The sequence below is a fragment of the Anomaloglossus baeobatrachus genome, chromosome 11 (genome assembly GCF_048569485.1).
Source record: "Anomaloglossus baeobatrachus isolate aAnoBae1 chromosome 11, aAnoBae1.hap1, whole genome shotgun sequence".
NCBI lineage: Eukaryota > Metazoa > Chordata > Amphibia > Anura > Aromobatidae > Anomaloglossus > Anomaloglossus baeobatrachus.
The window spans coordinates 20,242,307-20,256,363 of NC_134363.1; the positions used below are offsets into that span (position 1 = coordinate 20,242,307).

General features: G+C 44.2%; 1 protein-coding gene across 1 annotated transcript in view; it reads right to left on the reverse strand.

The window, feature by feature from the left end:
* The window catches only part of LOC142255722 (uncharacterized), a 126,892-nt gene that overhangs the window by 112,779 nt on the left and 56 nt on the right, over positions 1–14,057 (reverse strand). Inside the window, exon 2 of the mRNA XM_075327179.1 lies at positions 13,626–13,988. Coding sequence (XP_075183294.1) covers positions 13,626–13,988 — 363 coding nt within the window. The remainder of the gene's footprint in view (positions 1–13,625; positions 13,989–14,057) is intronic.

The window sequence follows — 14,057 nt, forward strand, 5'->3', positions numbered from 1 at the left end:
AGAAGCCATTTTTGTCTTGGTCTTCAGTCAGTTCGAAGTTCATTATATTCGTGCACATATGGGTTTTACCGGTTGTGCAACCAGGAAATGAGTAATTGATGTTCTATTCCACATCTGCTACCGTATTTTTCGGACTATAAGACGCACCTGACCATAAGACGCACCCTGGTTTTAGAGGAGGAAAATAGGAAAATAAAATTTTAACCCAAAAATATGGTCATGACACACTGTTATGGGGCGAGGATCTGCTGCTGACACTGTTATGGGGGTAATGTCCCCAAATTCTCTACTAAGGTACCCCATTCTGATAAGGATCTTCCTGCCTTGTATATGATCCTGCTCATATACCCCCCATCCTGCTAATAATATAACCCCCATCCATCCTGCTAATAATATACCTTCCATCCATCCTGCTCATGATATACCCCCATCCATCCTGCTCATGATATGCCCCCATCCATCCTGCTCATGATATGCCCCCATCCATCCTGCTCATGATATGCCCCCATTCATCCTGCTCATGATATGCCCCCATCCATCCTGCTCAAGATATGCCCCCATCCATCCTGCTCATGAAATGCCCCATCCATCCTGCTCATGAAATGCCCCCATCCATCCTGCTCATGATATGCCCCCATCCATCCGGCTCATGAAATGCCCCATCCATCCTGCTCATGAAATGCCCCATCCATCCTGCTCATGATATGCCCCCATCCATCCTGCTCATGATATGCCCCCATCCATCCTGCTCATGATATGCCCCCATCCATCCTGCTCATGATATGCCCCCATCCATCCTGCTCATGAAATGCCCCCATCCATCCTGCTCATGAAATGCCCCCATCCATCCTGCTCATGAAATGCCCCCATCCATCCTGCTCATGAAATGCCCCCTTCCATCCTGCTCATGAAATGCCCCCATCCATCCTGCTCATGAAATGCCCCCATCCATCCTGCTCATGAAATGCCCCCATCCATCCTGCTCATGAAATGCCCCCATCCATCCTGCTCATGAAATGCCCCCATCCATCCTGCTCATGATATGCCCCCATCCATCCTGCTCATGAAATACCCCCCATCCATCCTGCTCATGATATGCCCCCATCCATCCTGCTCATGAAATACCCCCATTCATCCTGCTCATGATATACCCCCATCCTGGTAAATGGCGTGTATCCTGTGGCACAGGAAAAAAAAAATAAACGTTTATACTTACCCTTCCTCACTCCCTGAAGCACCGATCTCTGTCTCAGCTGCAGCGCCGCTGTGTAGAGCCGTCACCGGTGTCTGCAGCATCGCGTCTTCCTGTCTGTGCCGGCGGTAAGCTGATCGATTCTGGTGGATACTAGCGGCGCGCACAGCGATGACGTCATCGCGGTGCGCGCCGCTAGTGTCCAGATCAGCTGACCGCCGGCACAGACAGGAAGACGGGATGCTGCAGGGGGGCGGCTCCACACACGGTGACAGGTGAGTACACTGATTCACTGCACCCCGCGCTGATAATGATGCACGGGGGGCAGTGAATACAGCCACACATGATCACTCCAGGCTGTAGTTGCCAGGGGTGATCACGGCCGGCTGCTAATTATGCACACCCCCCCTTCCCGCCCATCACCCCACCCACCTGTCAGCGCCGGTTTTGCTGAGAGATGATGGGCGGGAGGATGGGCGTGCATATGTAATGAGCGGGCCCACGTGGTCACGGCAGGCTGCTGCAGGCTGCTACAGCCTGCTGGTGCTGCCGATGACCCGCTCCACCGCGGCACCCTCATTCCCCGCACCCGCAACCTTATAGTCAGACCATAAGACGCACCCCCCACTTACGCCCAACATTTGGGGGGAAAAAGTGCGTCTTATGGTCCGAAAAATACGGTAATTGCTATGATTATCACTAAGAATTGTTATTCTTTACAAGTATGTACTCCTCTTCCAAGACGCTGTCTATATTACAAACTTTGATTGATCACATCCCTTAAAAGCTTTTTGTTATGATAAACTATATCTCTGTTGGCTTCGAGACATTATACTTCCATATGTGGTAATATCTTCCTTGGAGCCTAAAAATGACTATATTTGGTATCTATCTAAAATTGTGTAACCATATCACATGTCTCATATTGCGTAATCAGCTTGAAAGGTATAAGAACCTTCCTATAACCACTATTAAATCAGAGATTTTTGATACACTACGGACTTGTCTTGTCTTGGTGTGTTAAGAGTTACTCTCACACACTCAGTATCGGCCGATCCCCCACAGCTACCTGAGAGGAAGAAGAGCCCCGGCTTTAACACTCCTGGCCAGTGGAGGCCATGGTGTCTGTACTGGTGTTAGTTACCATAGCTCCCTCCTGGCCAGTGGAGGCCATTGTGTCTGTACTGGTGTTAGTTACCATAGCTCCCTCCTGGCCAGTGGAGGCCATGGTGTCTGTACTGGTGTTAGTTACCATAGCTCCCTCCTGGCCAGTGGAGGCCATGGTGTCTGTACTGGTGTTAGTTACCATAGCTCCTTCCTGGCCAGTGGAGGCCATGGTGTCTGTACTGGTGTTAGTTACCATAGCTCCCTCCTGGCCAGTGGAGGCCATGGTGTCTGTACTGGTGTTAGTTACCATAGCTCCCTCCTGGCCAGTGGAGGCCATGTTGTCTTCACTCCTCTGTGTTTCTATGGCGTCCTCCTGTTTCAGGCATCCAGGAGTCTTCAGTAGAGATGAGCGAACTGGTCCCGGTTCGGCTCGAGGTCGGTTCGCCAAACGGAGGTCCCGTTCGAGTTCGGTTCGTCGAACGTTCGACGAACCGAACTCGAACGTATAGGCTATAATGGGAGGCAATCACAAACACATAAAAATGCATGATAAATGTACACAAACAGTTAATAAACATTGCCATAACACTTACCGGTCCCCGCGATCCCTTCTGCACTCTGTCTCCTGCCGCTATTCCATCCGATGATCGCTGAGTCCTCCCGGCGACCGGCACTGCCAGCAGAGATGCAGGACCTATCGTGACGTCAAAATAGCCATGTGACCAGTCACGTGGCTATTATCTCATTGGCTACAGACTGGTCACATGACTATGACACGTCATGTAGGACCTGCGAGTGCATCTCTCCGGTACACGGTGCACATATGTGTATCGCCGTGTACCGGCGACATGCTCTAGCACACGGTCGACTCCCCGTTCCGTTAGGGACCGGCTGACACAGCCGGTCATTAACGGAGATCACCGTTGCCATAGCAACGCAGTTAGCGGTGACGTCACCGCTAACCGCGGCTCCGAGAGCACCATTGCTATGGTAACGCGTCTGTCAGCGTTACCGCTGTTACCGCTGACAGCCAGCACTGATCACTCACGGAGTGAAGGCTGCACGATTGTAGTGAGCATTGTAGTGAGGATGAGGTTCCCCAGCCCCAAGTGATGAGCTGGTGAACCTCATCCTTCCTCAGTACAATCGTCACTACTACTACACTAGAAAGAAGACAGAAGAGCAGGATCGTGGAGGGCTGACAGGGGGTAATAAAGATGGAGTCTCTAATGTGTCTGTGTATTTATTTCTATTAAAGTATTTTTTCTCTGTGTGGTGGTTTTTTTTAACCCTTTATTGGAGATTCTTAATGGCCGGGTCAAACGTGCCTGACATTAAGAATCTCTGGCTTAATACTGGCTAGTAAAACAAAGCCAGTATTAACTCATGATTACCCAACAAGCCACCCGGCTCCAGGGCTGTTGGAAGAGTTGGATACAGCGCCAGATGATGGCGCTTCTATGAGAGCGCCATTTTCTGGGACGGCTGCGGACTGAAATCCGCAGCAGAGGCGCCCAGAAACCTCGGGCTAGCCTGTGCCGCGGATTCCAATCCCCAGCTGCCTAGTTGTACCCGGCTGGACACAAAAATGGGGCGAAGCCCATGTCATTTGTTTTTTAATTATTTCATGAAATAAGTGAAATAATTAAAAAAAAATGGGTTTCCCTATATTTTTGGTTCCCAGCCGGGTACAAATAGGCAACTGGGGGTGGGAGGCAGCCCGTGGCTGCCTGCTGTACCTGGCTAGCATACAAATATATGGCGAAGCCCACGTCATTTTTTTGGTGGGCAAAAAACTTCTGCATACAGTCCTGGATGGAGTATGCTGAGCCTTGTAGTTCTGCAGCTGCTGTCTGCTCTTCTCCAGACAGACAGACAGCAGCTGCAGAACTACAAGGATCAGCATACTCCATCCAGGACTGTATGCAGAAGTTTTTTGCCCCCTGAAAAAATTATGTGGGCTTCGCCATATTTTTGTATGCTAGCCAGGTACAGCAGGCAGGTACGGCTGCCCCCAACCCCCAGTTGCCTATTTGTACCCGGCTGGGAACCAAAAATAAAGGGAAGCCCTTTTTTTATTATTTCATGAATTTCACAACTAGGCAGCTGGGGATTGGAGTCCGCAGCACAGGTTGGCCTGAGCTTTCTGGGCCCCACTGCTGCGAATTGCAGTCTGCAGCCGCCTCAGAAAATGGCATTTTCATAGAAGCGCCATCTTCTGGCGCTGTATCCAACTCTTCCAGCACCTGCCTGCTATACCTGGCTAGCATACAAAAATATGGCGAAGCTCACGTCCTTTTTTGTAGTTTTTTGGCAAAAAAAATAAAAAATGCTTCCCTGGATTTTGGATTTTCCATTGCCATTGAAGGTAACATCAAGCAGTGGGGGTTAGCAGCCAGTAGCTGCTTGGATTACCCTTAGCTAGCAATACAAAAAATGCAGCAGGAGCCCATATATATTTTTTTTAATTATTTATTTAAATAACTAAAAATAAAATGGGCGTCCCTGTATTTTGATTGCTGGACATCACAATGCTGTAAAAATAAATCTTTAAACAAATGACGTAGCGCTCCGCGGTATTTTTGATTCTCAGCGCAGATAAAGCAGACAGCTATGGGTTGCCACCCCCATCTGCCTGCCGTTACCTTGGTTGGCAATCAAAATACAGGGAAGCCCATTAATTTTTTCTATTTAAAAAATAGTTAAAAAAAAAATGACGTTGGGTCCCCCCATTTTTGATAGCCAGCTAGGGTAAAGCAGACGGCTGTAGCCTGAAAACCACAGCTGGCAGCTTTACCGTGGTTGGGGATCCAATGTGGAGGTCCCCTCAGGCTCTTTTTTATAATTATTTTATAAATATTAATAATTACACAATAAAAGTAGGTTCCCCCCCAAATTGGATCACCAGCCAAGGTAAAGCGGACAGCTGTGGTCTGGTATTCTCAGGGTGGGAAGGTCCATAGTTATTGGGCCTTCACAGCCTAAAAATAGCAGGCCGCAGGCACCCCAGACGTAGCGCATCCACTAGATACGCCAATCCTGGCGCTTCACCCCAGCTCATCCCGTGCCCTGGTGCAGTGGCAAACGGGGTAATAAATCGGGTTGATACTAGCTGTAAAGTCACCTGAGATCAAGCCCAGCAGTTTGTGATGTCATGGCGTCTATTAGATACCCAACATCATAAACTGTCAGTACTAACAAAAAAAAAAAATCGACAAAAGAAATTTATTTGAAAAAACAGTCCCCAAAACATTTCCTCTTTCACCAATTTATTGTAAGAAAAAAAATAAAGGGGTCCCACGACGACTCTGGACCATCTAGAATATGGGGGGAGACACTCAGGGAACGTATCCCCCATTTTCTAGGAGTGTGGACCCTTCATGTGAGGAGTGTGGGTGCAATGAATCTGCACTCACTCTTCTCGGGTCCACAGCAGCAGAGTCCATGTCGCAATGGTTGCTACCAAAGCTGCAATGCCCTGCTCATGAGGTAAAGGCATGCCTAATCAGGAGAACTACTGTAGAGGAAGCTCTGCTCACTGGTATATAGGTGCTCAGAGGTAATAATAGATAAAATTAGTGAGTAACCTCGGCACTCTAAATCTCCCAGACTAAGTCAGTAAGTCACAACGGATAGTAATGCAAAATCACTCTTTATTGGTCCGTATTAAGAAAAACATTTTTTTTCATAAGCATATATGTTTTTGTCCAAAACAAGTTACAAATGACGTTTCGGCCTGAGCCTTCGTCAGATTGGACTTATCTGCATGTAATCATGAAAAATGACAATAATCAGTATCACATAAGAGTGAGAGAACAATAACATAAACTCGAACAATGTAGAGGTACAATTGGGATGCAGCAAAAAAATTGCAACACAGCAAGAAATGAAACACATGATACAAATGTCATAATACAGTACAAGGACAATATAGTAATGACAAATATGGGGTCAGAGTAGGCTTAGACAGCTCTGGTACGAAAGAGATGTCAATCATAAAGTAACATGTGCAGTAGGTGTAGAGCTACAGTATGCATGGCAGAGCTAATGGGTAGACCAACCATAGAAAAAGTAGAGAAAAAGTGGAGAAAAAATGTAGAAAAAGTGGAGAAAAAGTGGAGAAAAAGTGGAGAAAAAGTGGAGAAAAAAATGGAGAAAAAGTGGAGAAAAAGTGGAGAAAAAGTGGAGAAAAAATGGAGAAAAAAATGGAGAAAAAGTGGAGAAAAAGTGGAGAAAAAGTGGAGAAAAAATGGAGAAAAAAAAGGAGAAAAAGTGGAGAAAAAATGGAGAAAAAGTATAGAATAAGTGGAGAAAAAATGGAGAAAAAGTGGAGAAAAAATGGAGAAAAAAATGGAGAAAAAGTGGAGAATAAGTGGAGAAAAAATGGAGAAAAAAATGGAGAAAAAGTGGAGAAAAAGTGGAGAAAAAGTGGAGAAAAAGTGGAGAATAAGTGGAGAAAAAATGGAGAAAAAAATGGAGAAAAAGTGGAGAAAAAGTGGAGAAAAAGTGGAGAAAAAGTGGAGAATAAGTGGAGAATAAGTGGAGAAAAAAATGGAGAAAAAGTGGAGAAAAAGTGGAGAAAAAGTGGAGAAAAAGTGGAGAATAAGTGGAGAAAAAATGGAGAAAAAAATGGAGAAAAAGTGGAGAAAAAGTGGAGAAAAAGTGGAGAAAAAGTAGAGAATAAGTGGAGAAAAAATGGAGAAAAAAATGGAGAAAAAGTGGAGAATAAGTGGAGAAAAAATGGAGAAAAAGTGGAGAAAAAATGGAGAAAAAAATGGAGAAAAAGTGGAGAATAAGTGGAGAAAAAATGGAGAAAAAGTGGAGAAAAAGTGGAGAATAAGTGGAGAAAAAATGGAGAAAAAAATGGAGAAAAAGTGGAGAATAAGTGGAGAAAAAATGGAGAAAAAGTGGAGAAAAAGTGGAGAAAAAGTAGAGAATAAGTGGAGAATAAGTGGAGAAAAAATGGAGAAAAAGTGGAGAAAAAGTGGAGAAAAACTGGATAAAAAGTGAAGAAAAAGTGAAGAAAAAAATGGAGAAAAAGTGGAGAAAAAGTGGAGAAAAGTGGAGAAAAAGTGGAGAAAAAGTGGAGAAAAAATGGATAAAAAGTGGAGAAAAAGTGAAGAAAAAGTGGAGAAAAAGTGGAGAATAATTGGAGAAAAAATGGAGAAAAAAATGGAGAAAAAGTGGAGAAAAAGTGGAGAAAAAGTGGAGAAAAAGTGGAGAATAAGTAAAGAAAAAATGGAGAAAAAGTGGAGAAAAAGTGGAGAAAAAGTGGAGAAAAAATGGATAAAAAGTGGAGAAAAAAATGGAGAAAAAGTGGAGAAAAAGTGGAGAAAAAGTGGAGAAAAAATGTAGAAAAAATGGAGAAAAAGTGGAGAAAAAATGGAGAAAAAGTGGAGAATAAGTGGAGAAAAAATGGAGAAAAAGTGGAGAAAAAATGGAGAAAAAAATGGAGAAAAAGTGGAGAATAAGTGGAGAAAAAATGGAGAAAAAGTGGAGAAAAAGTGGAGAAAAAGTGGAGAATAAGTGGAGAAAAAATGGAGAAAAAAATGGAGAAAAAGTGGAGAATAAGTGGAGAAAAAGTGGAGAAAAAATGGAGAAAAAAATGGAGAAAAAGTGGAGAATAAGTGGAGAAAAAATGGAGAAAAAGTGGAGAAAAAGTGGAGAATAAGTGGAGAATAAGTGGAGAAAAAATGGAGAAAAAGTGGAGAAAAAGTGGAGAAAAAATGGATAAAAAGTGAAGAAAAAGTGAAGAAAAAAATGGAGAAAAAGTGGAGAAAAAGTGGAGAAAAGTGGAGAAAAAGTGGAGAAAAAGTGGAGAAAAAATGGATAAAAAGTGGAGAAAAAGTGAAGAAAAAGTGGAGAAAAAGTGGAGAAAAAGTAAAGAAAAAATGGAGAAAAAGTGGAGAAAAAGTGGAGAAAAAATGGATAAAAAGTGGAGAAAAAAATGGAGAAAAAGTGGAGAAAAAGTGGAGAAAAAGTGGAGAAAAAGTGGAGAAAAAATGTAGAAAAATTGAGAAAAAGTGGAGAAAAAATGGAGAAAAAGTGGAGAATAAGTGGAGAAAAAATGGAGAAAAAGTGGAGAAAAAAATGGAGAAAAAGTGGAGAAAAAGTGGAGAAAAAATGGAGAAAGAATGGATAAAAAGTGGAGAAAAAGTGAAGAAAAAGTGGAGAAAAAGTGGAGAATAAGTGGAGAAAAAATGGAGAAAAAAATGGAGAAAAAGTGGAGAAAAAGTGGAGAAAAAGTGGAGAATAAGTAAAGAAAAAATGGAGAAAAAGTGGAGAAAAAGTGGAGAAAAAATGGATAAAAAGTGGAGAAAAAGTGGAGAAAAAAATGGAGAAAAAGTGGAGAAAAAGTGGAGAAAAAGTGGAGAAAAAATGGAGAAAAAATGGAGAAAAAGTGGAGAAAAAGTGGAGAAAAAGTGGAGAAAAAATGGATAAAAAGTGGAGAAAAAGTGGAGAAAAAGTGGAGAAAAAGTGGAGAATAAGTGGAGAAAAAATGGAGAAACAAATGGAGAAAAAGTGGAGAAAAAGTGGAGAAAAAGTGGAGAAAAAGTGGAGAATAAGTGGAGAAAAAATGGAGAAAAAAATGGAGAAAAAGTGGAGAAAAAGTGGAGAAAAAGTGGAGAAAAAGAGGAGAAAAAATGGATAAAAAGTGGAGAAAAAGTGAAGAAAAAGTGGAGAAAAAATGGAGAAAAAAATGTAGAAAAAGTGGAGAAAAAATGTAGAAAAAGTGGAGAAAAAGTGGAGAAAAAATGGAGAAAAAGTGGAGAAAAAGTGGAGCACCCTTTGGTGCCTTTCATGTGGCACTAAGGGGTGCTTACTGCTTAGCTTTGTATTTAGCCAAAAAAATGAAAAAAAAAATGACGTAGGATTCCCCCTAGTTTTGTAGCCAGCTAGGGTAAAGCAGACTGCTGCAGCCTGCAGACCACAGCTGGCAACCTCACCTTGGCTGGTAATCCAAAACTGAGGGCACCCCACGCTGTTATTTTAAATTAAATAAATAATTTAAAAAAAAAACACATAGGGGTCCCCCCAAAATTGGATCACCAGCCAAGGTAAAGCAGACAGCTGGGGCCTGATATTCTCAGACTAGGGAGGTCCATGGTTATTGGACTCTCCCCAGCCTAAAAATAGCAGGCCGCAGCCGCCCCAGAAGTGGCGCATCCATTAGATGCGCCAATCCTGGTGCTTCGCCCCAGCTCATCCCGCGCCCTGGTGCGGTGGCAAACGGGGTAATATATGGGGTTAATACCAGATGTGTAAGTCACCTGGCATCAAGCCCTGGGGTTGGTGAGGTCAGGCGTCTATCAGATACCCGACATCACCAACCCAGTCAGTAATAAAAAAAAATAGACGACAAACACATTTTTATTTGAAAAAACACTCCCCAAAACATTCCCTCTTTAACCAATTTATTAGAATGAAAAACAAATCCAGGTCTGGTGTAGTCCAAGGGGTTGCCATGACGATCCACACTGTCCCAGTCAATGAAGAGCAGGATGTTCCCCATTGGCTGGGAGAGCAGTGCAGTGACCTGAGCTAACATCAATGGGTCAGCCCCGGTCACTGCAGGGCATGACAAGTGCTGCTGTCAGCGAGGTACATTACCTGCGCTGATCTCCAGCACACTGACAGCCCCTGTCACTGAGTTCAATGACCGGCGCCTTCACACCAAGTATCGCGAGAGGCCCGTGACGTCACCACTAGTCAGTCTCGGGTCGGAAGCGAGAGGTGATGTGACAAGCGACGGCCATGGAGGACAGTGACAGCGCTGAGGTCGGGATGGCGGGACTTCATCACCGCAGGTAAGCCGACTGGCACCATGTGTGTGTGTGTGTGTGTATGTGTATGTGTGTGTGTGTATGTGTGTGTGTGAGTGTGTGTGTGTGTGTGTGTGTACATGCCGCGGGCAGGAGGGGGCGGAGCGAGCTGAGCGGGGAAGTGTGAGCTTCCTGCACGTAACTAGGATAAACATCGGGTTACTAACCAAAGCGCTTTGCTTGGATACCCGATGTTTATCTTGGTTACCAGCTTGTGGCAGGCTGCCAGCGATGGCTCCTGCACACTGTAGCTGTAAAAAGCCCTGCTTTTTGCTGCTAGAACCGTTCTCGAACGTATCTAGAACTATCGAGCTTTTGCAAAAAGCTCGAGTTCTAGTTCGATTTAGAACAGGCCCCAAAATCACTCGAGCCTAGAACTGGAGAACCACGAACCTCGAACCGCGCTCAACTCTAGTCTTCAGCTCTGTTATCTCCTGTCTCAGTCGGGTATTTTATTGCTGCAGTTCACACATTTTGCTTCTTATTTCCTGCAGGGCCAACCTATATTCACATCTCAGTTTGCTTATCTCATTCATTACTTGGTCATTTGCATTTCTGTCACCAAGGTTTCTTTGAAGTTCTTCTTTAAATTGTACAAAGTCTCTTTCTAGTTGAGATAAACAGTCTCTGAGGGTCTCGGGTGAGGGGTGTGAAGTGTTGGGGGCTGCAGTTCTGTCTCTGGAGGTCTCTGTAGAGGTGATGGTGGCTGCTGGGGTTTGTTGTTCTTTGCAGTTTTGTGCCTGGAGTTTAATTTGAGAAAAGCTGTCTTCAAATTTCTGTAAGTTTTCCTCAGTCCCTTGTACCATGATTATGCCGTTATTGTACACGTTTATGGTCAGTGAGTTGGTCTCGTCTTCTTTTTGGTTTCTAATTTTGATCTGCCGGCCCTTATTAATGCCGTTCTTGGATTTATACTTATAATGATTGCACAGAGCGGTGTGCCAGGCTAAGGGCTGGTCTGTGAAAAATAATAAATTGTTTTTCCTTTTATCTTTCTCTTTAGAGGTAAAATCAGAAAAGAGGGTCTCTGGATCTTCTCTAATCTTTGCATGTTTCATGGCTTTTTGCGCATGAATGCTTTTCTGCCCTTCAGAGTATGTGATTTCCAGAGTCTGTGACCTCCTGGTGTCCCGTGTCCCCAGCTCTGCTCTCTGCCCAATTACTTGTTCTACATTTATATTTTCCATTTTTATAATAATCCTTATTTATCAGAGATGTAATTACAGCACTGTCTGTAGGTTGTGGTGTGGATGGAGGATGGTCCTACCTTTGGATGTGCAGATCTTTGGGTGTCAGTTTGGAGTCCTCCTGTTGTATGTGATCTGTCCTTCAACAGGTTTTTTCTTATGTCCTTTAAATCCTCTATTTCCTCTTTTTTTCATAAAAATCTTTAGTCCAGCTCAGTCCAGCTCGCTTTCCTGTTCCACAGAGTCCAATTTTTCCAGGTTTTGTCTTACTGTTTGCTCATTACAAGGTATAAATGATGAAAAACTCAGGAGCTCATCTTCAATGCTGCTTACTCCTAGGAATGGTGGGCGGATCTATCTATCTATCTATCTATCTATCTATCCCTCTATCTATCTATCTATCTATCTATCTATCCTTCTATCTATCTATCTATATATCTATCTATCCCTCTATCTATCTATCTATCTATCTATCTATCTATCTATCTATCTATCTATCTATCTATCTATCTATCTATCTATCTATCCATCTATCTATCTATCTATCTATCTATCTATCCCTCTATCTATCTATCTATCTATCTATCCCTCTATCTATCTATCTATCTATCTATCTATCTACCGTGTTTCCCCGAAAATAAGGCCCTGTCTTACATTAATTTTACCCCCAAAAGTCCCACCCTGCCTTACTTTCGGGGGAGGCCTTACATTGGAAAAAAAAAACAATTTTCAACAACATCCCCTGCAGCCTCCCCATTGTTTCACAGTCCGGCATCCACCCCATCCTCCCCCCTGCAGCCTCCCCATTGTTTCACAGTCCGGCATCCACCCCATCCTCCCCCCTGCAGCCTCCCCATTGTTTGAGAGTCCGGCATCCACCCCATCCTCCCCCCTGCAGCCTCCCCATTGTTTGAGAGTCTGGCATCCACCCCATCCTCCCCCCTGCAGCCTCCCCATACAGTGGTTCTGCCCCCCACTCTGCCACCACACACACTGACACATACGGTACCGGTACAGCCCCACACAGCACCCACACACATATCGTACCGGTACCGTACACACACACACACTGACACATACAGCCCCATACGGCACCCATACACATACCGTACACATACCGTACACACACACACACACACACAGAGAGAGAGAGTTTCGGAACTTACCGTTACTTTCCTTCTGTTTCGATCTCCTCTGCGGTGCCGGGCTGACGATTCGGATGCCGGGGACGCTGGACCAATCGGAGCGAGCCTGCAGGCGGTGACGTCGCGGCTGATTCGGCCAATCAGCTGCGAGCCGGCTGACTGGCCAATCACAGCTCGAGCTGATGGCCAGCAGGGAGCCTGTGACGAACAGGCTGATCGGCCAATCAGCATCGAGCAGGAAGGGCGTTGATGGAGCGAGGGAACAGCGGCAGCGGTAAGTTCCTGTACTTTCCCCAGGGACCCCACCCATATGCGGCCATACTGTCCCCAATGACCCCACCCATATGCGGCCTTACATTACGCCGCGACCACCAACCATAGGCGGCCTTACATTCCCCGGGCCCCCCCGCTACCCTGCCTTACAATCGAGGGGTGCCCTACATTGGCGGACCCCCCCGAAACCCCCACCCTGCCTTACTTTCGGGGGGGTCCTACTTTCGGGGAAACACGGTATCTATCTATCTATCTATCTATCTATCTATCCCTCTATCTATCTATCTATCTATCTATCCCTCTATCTATCTATCTATCTATCCCTCTATCTATCTATCTATCTATCTATCTATCTTTATCATATAATCTAATCCTGACTTTCTCTGGATTGTATTGTGAAGAAGCCGTGATGTGTGTACGCATCTTCCATAGGGCTTTATTCTGCATTTAATTTTTATCTTTCTTTCTATTTAAAAATATAAAAAATGAGCCTAACCTCACTAGTATAATGTTTCCATGAATACCAAGACCCCCTAAATAAAGGAGGACTCACTCCAATAGTCCAAGCGGAACAAAGACTATTTATTAGAACAATGCATATTTTGCAATGTTTTGGCTCGTATCTTTTCTATTGTACTCAGTATTCATAGTGACTTGAGCTTCTCTCAATTTCTATCTATTTTTATTTTTGTTCTCTATGTGATTCTCTATCTCCAGCCAGTATACATTCACCACGTTTTTGCTGCCATGCATGAATGCATTAAATTACACACTAATAAATCTCATTATATACATTATATTTCCTAGGAATAATTGTATTATTAATGAATCTAATGATACAATAATAGTAAGAAGATTTGTACTAGTTCCTGGTAAATTGGATATTTTCTATATTTACCTGTGACAGTGAGAAGAAATATCTTCTGTTTATCATATGCAGTTATTCTTCTGTCTTCTGCGATCCCTGGATAATAATAATAGCCCCCATCTTCTCTCCGCACAGGGTCTATCCGCAGGGTGCAGCTGTTATCTCCCGGTACCAGTGAGGTCCGATCTCTGTATTCCTCTATTACTGTAGATGGATCCTTGGTGTTTAGTATCTCTAGATCAGGACCATTAGTGACACAGTACCAGACGGTGCTGGACGCTCCTGATCTCCCGTCAGGATGATATGTACAGGGAATCTCCACACAGGAGCCAATAGGAGCAGTAATTATAGTAGGGTAAGTCCACTCCTGACATAGAGAACCCAGATAGAAGCCTGGAGACAATGAGCAGAACATGAGGCCGGGGTCACAGAATCCCATTATGTCAGAATATTCTGTAATTG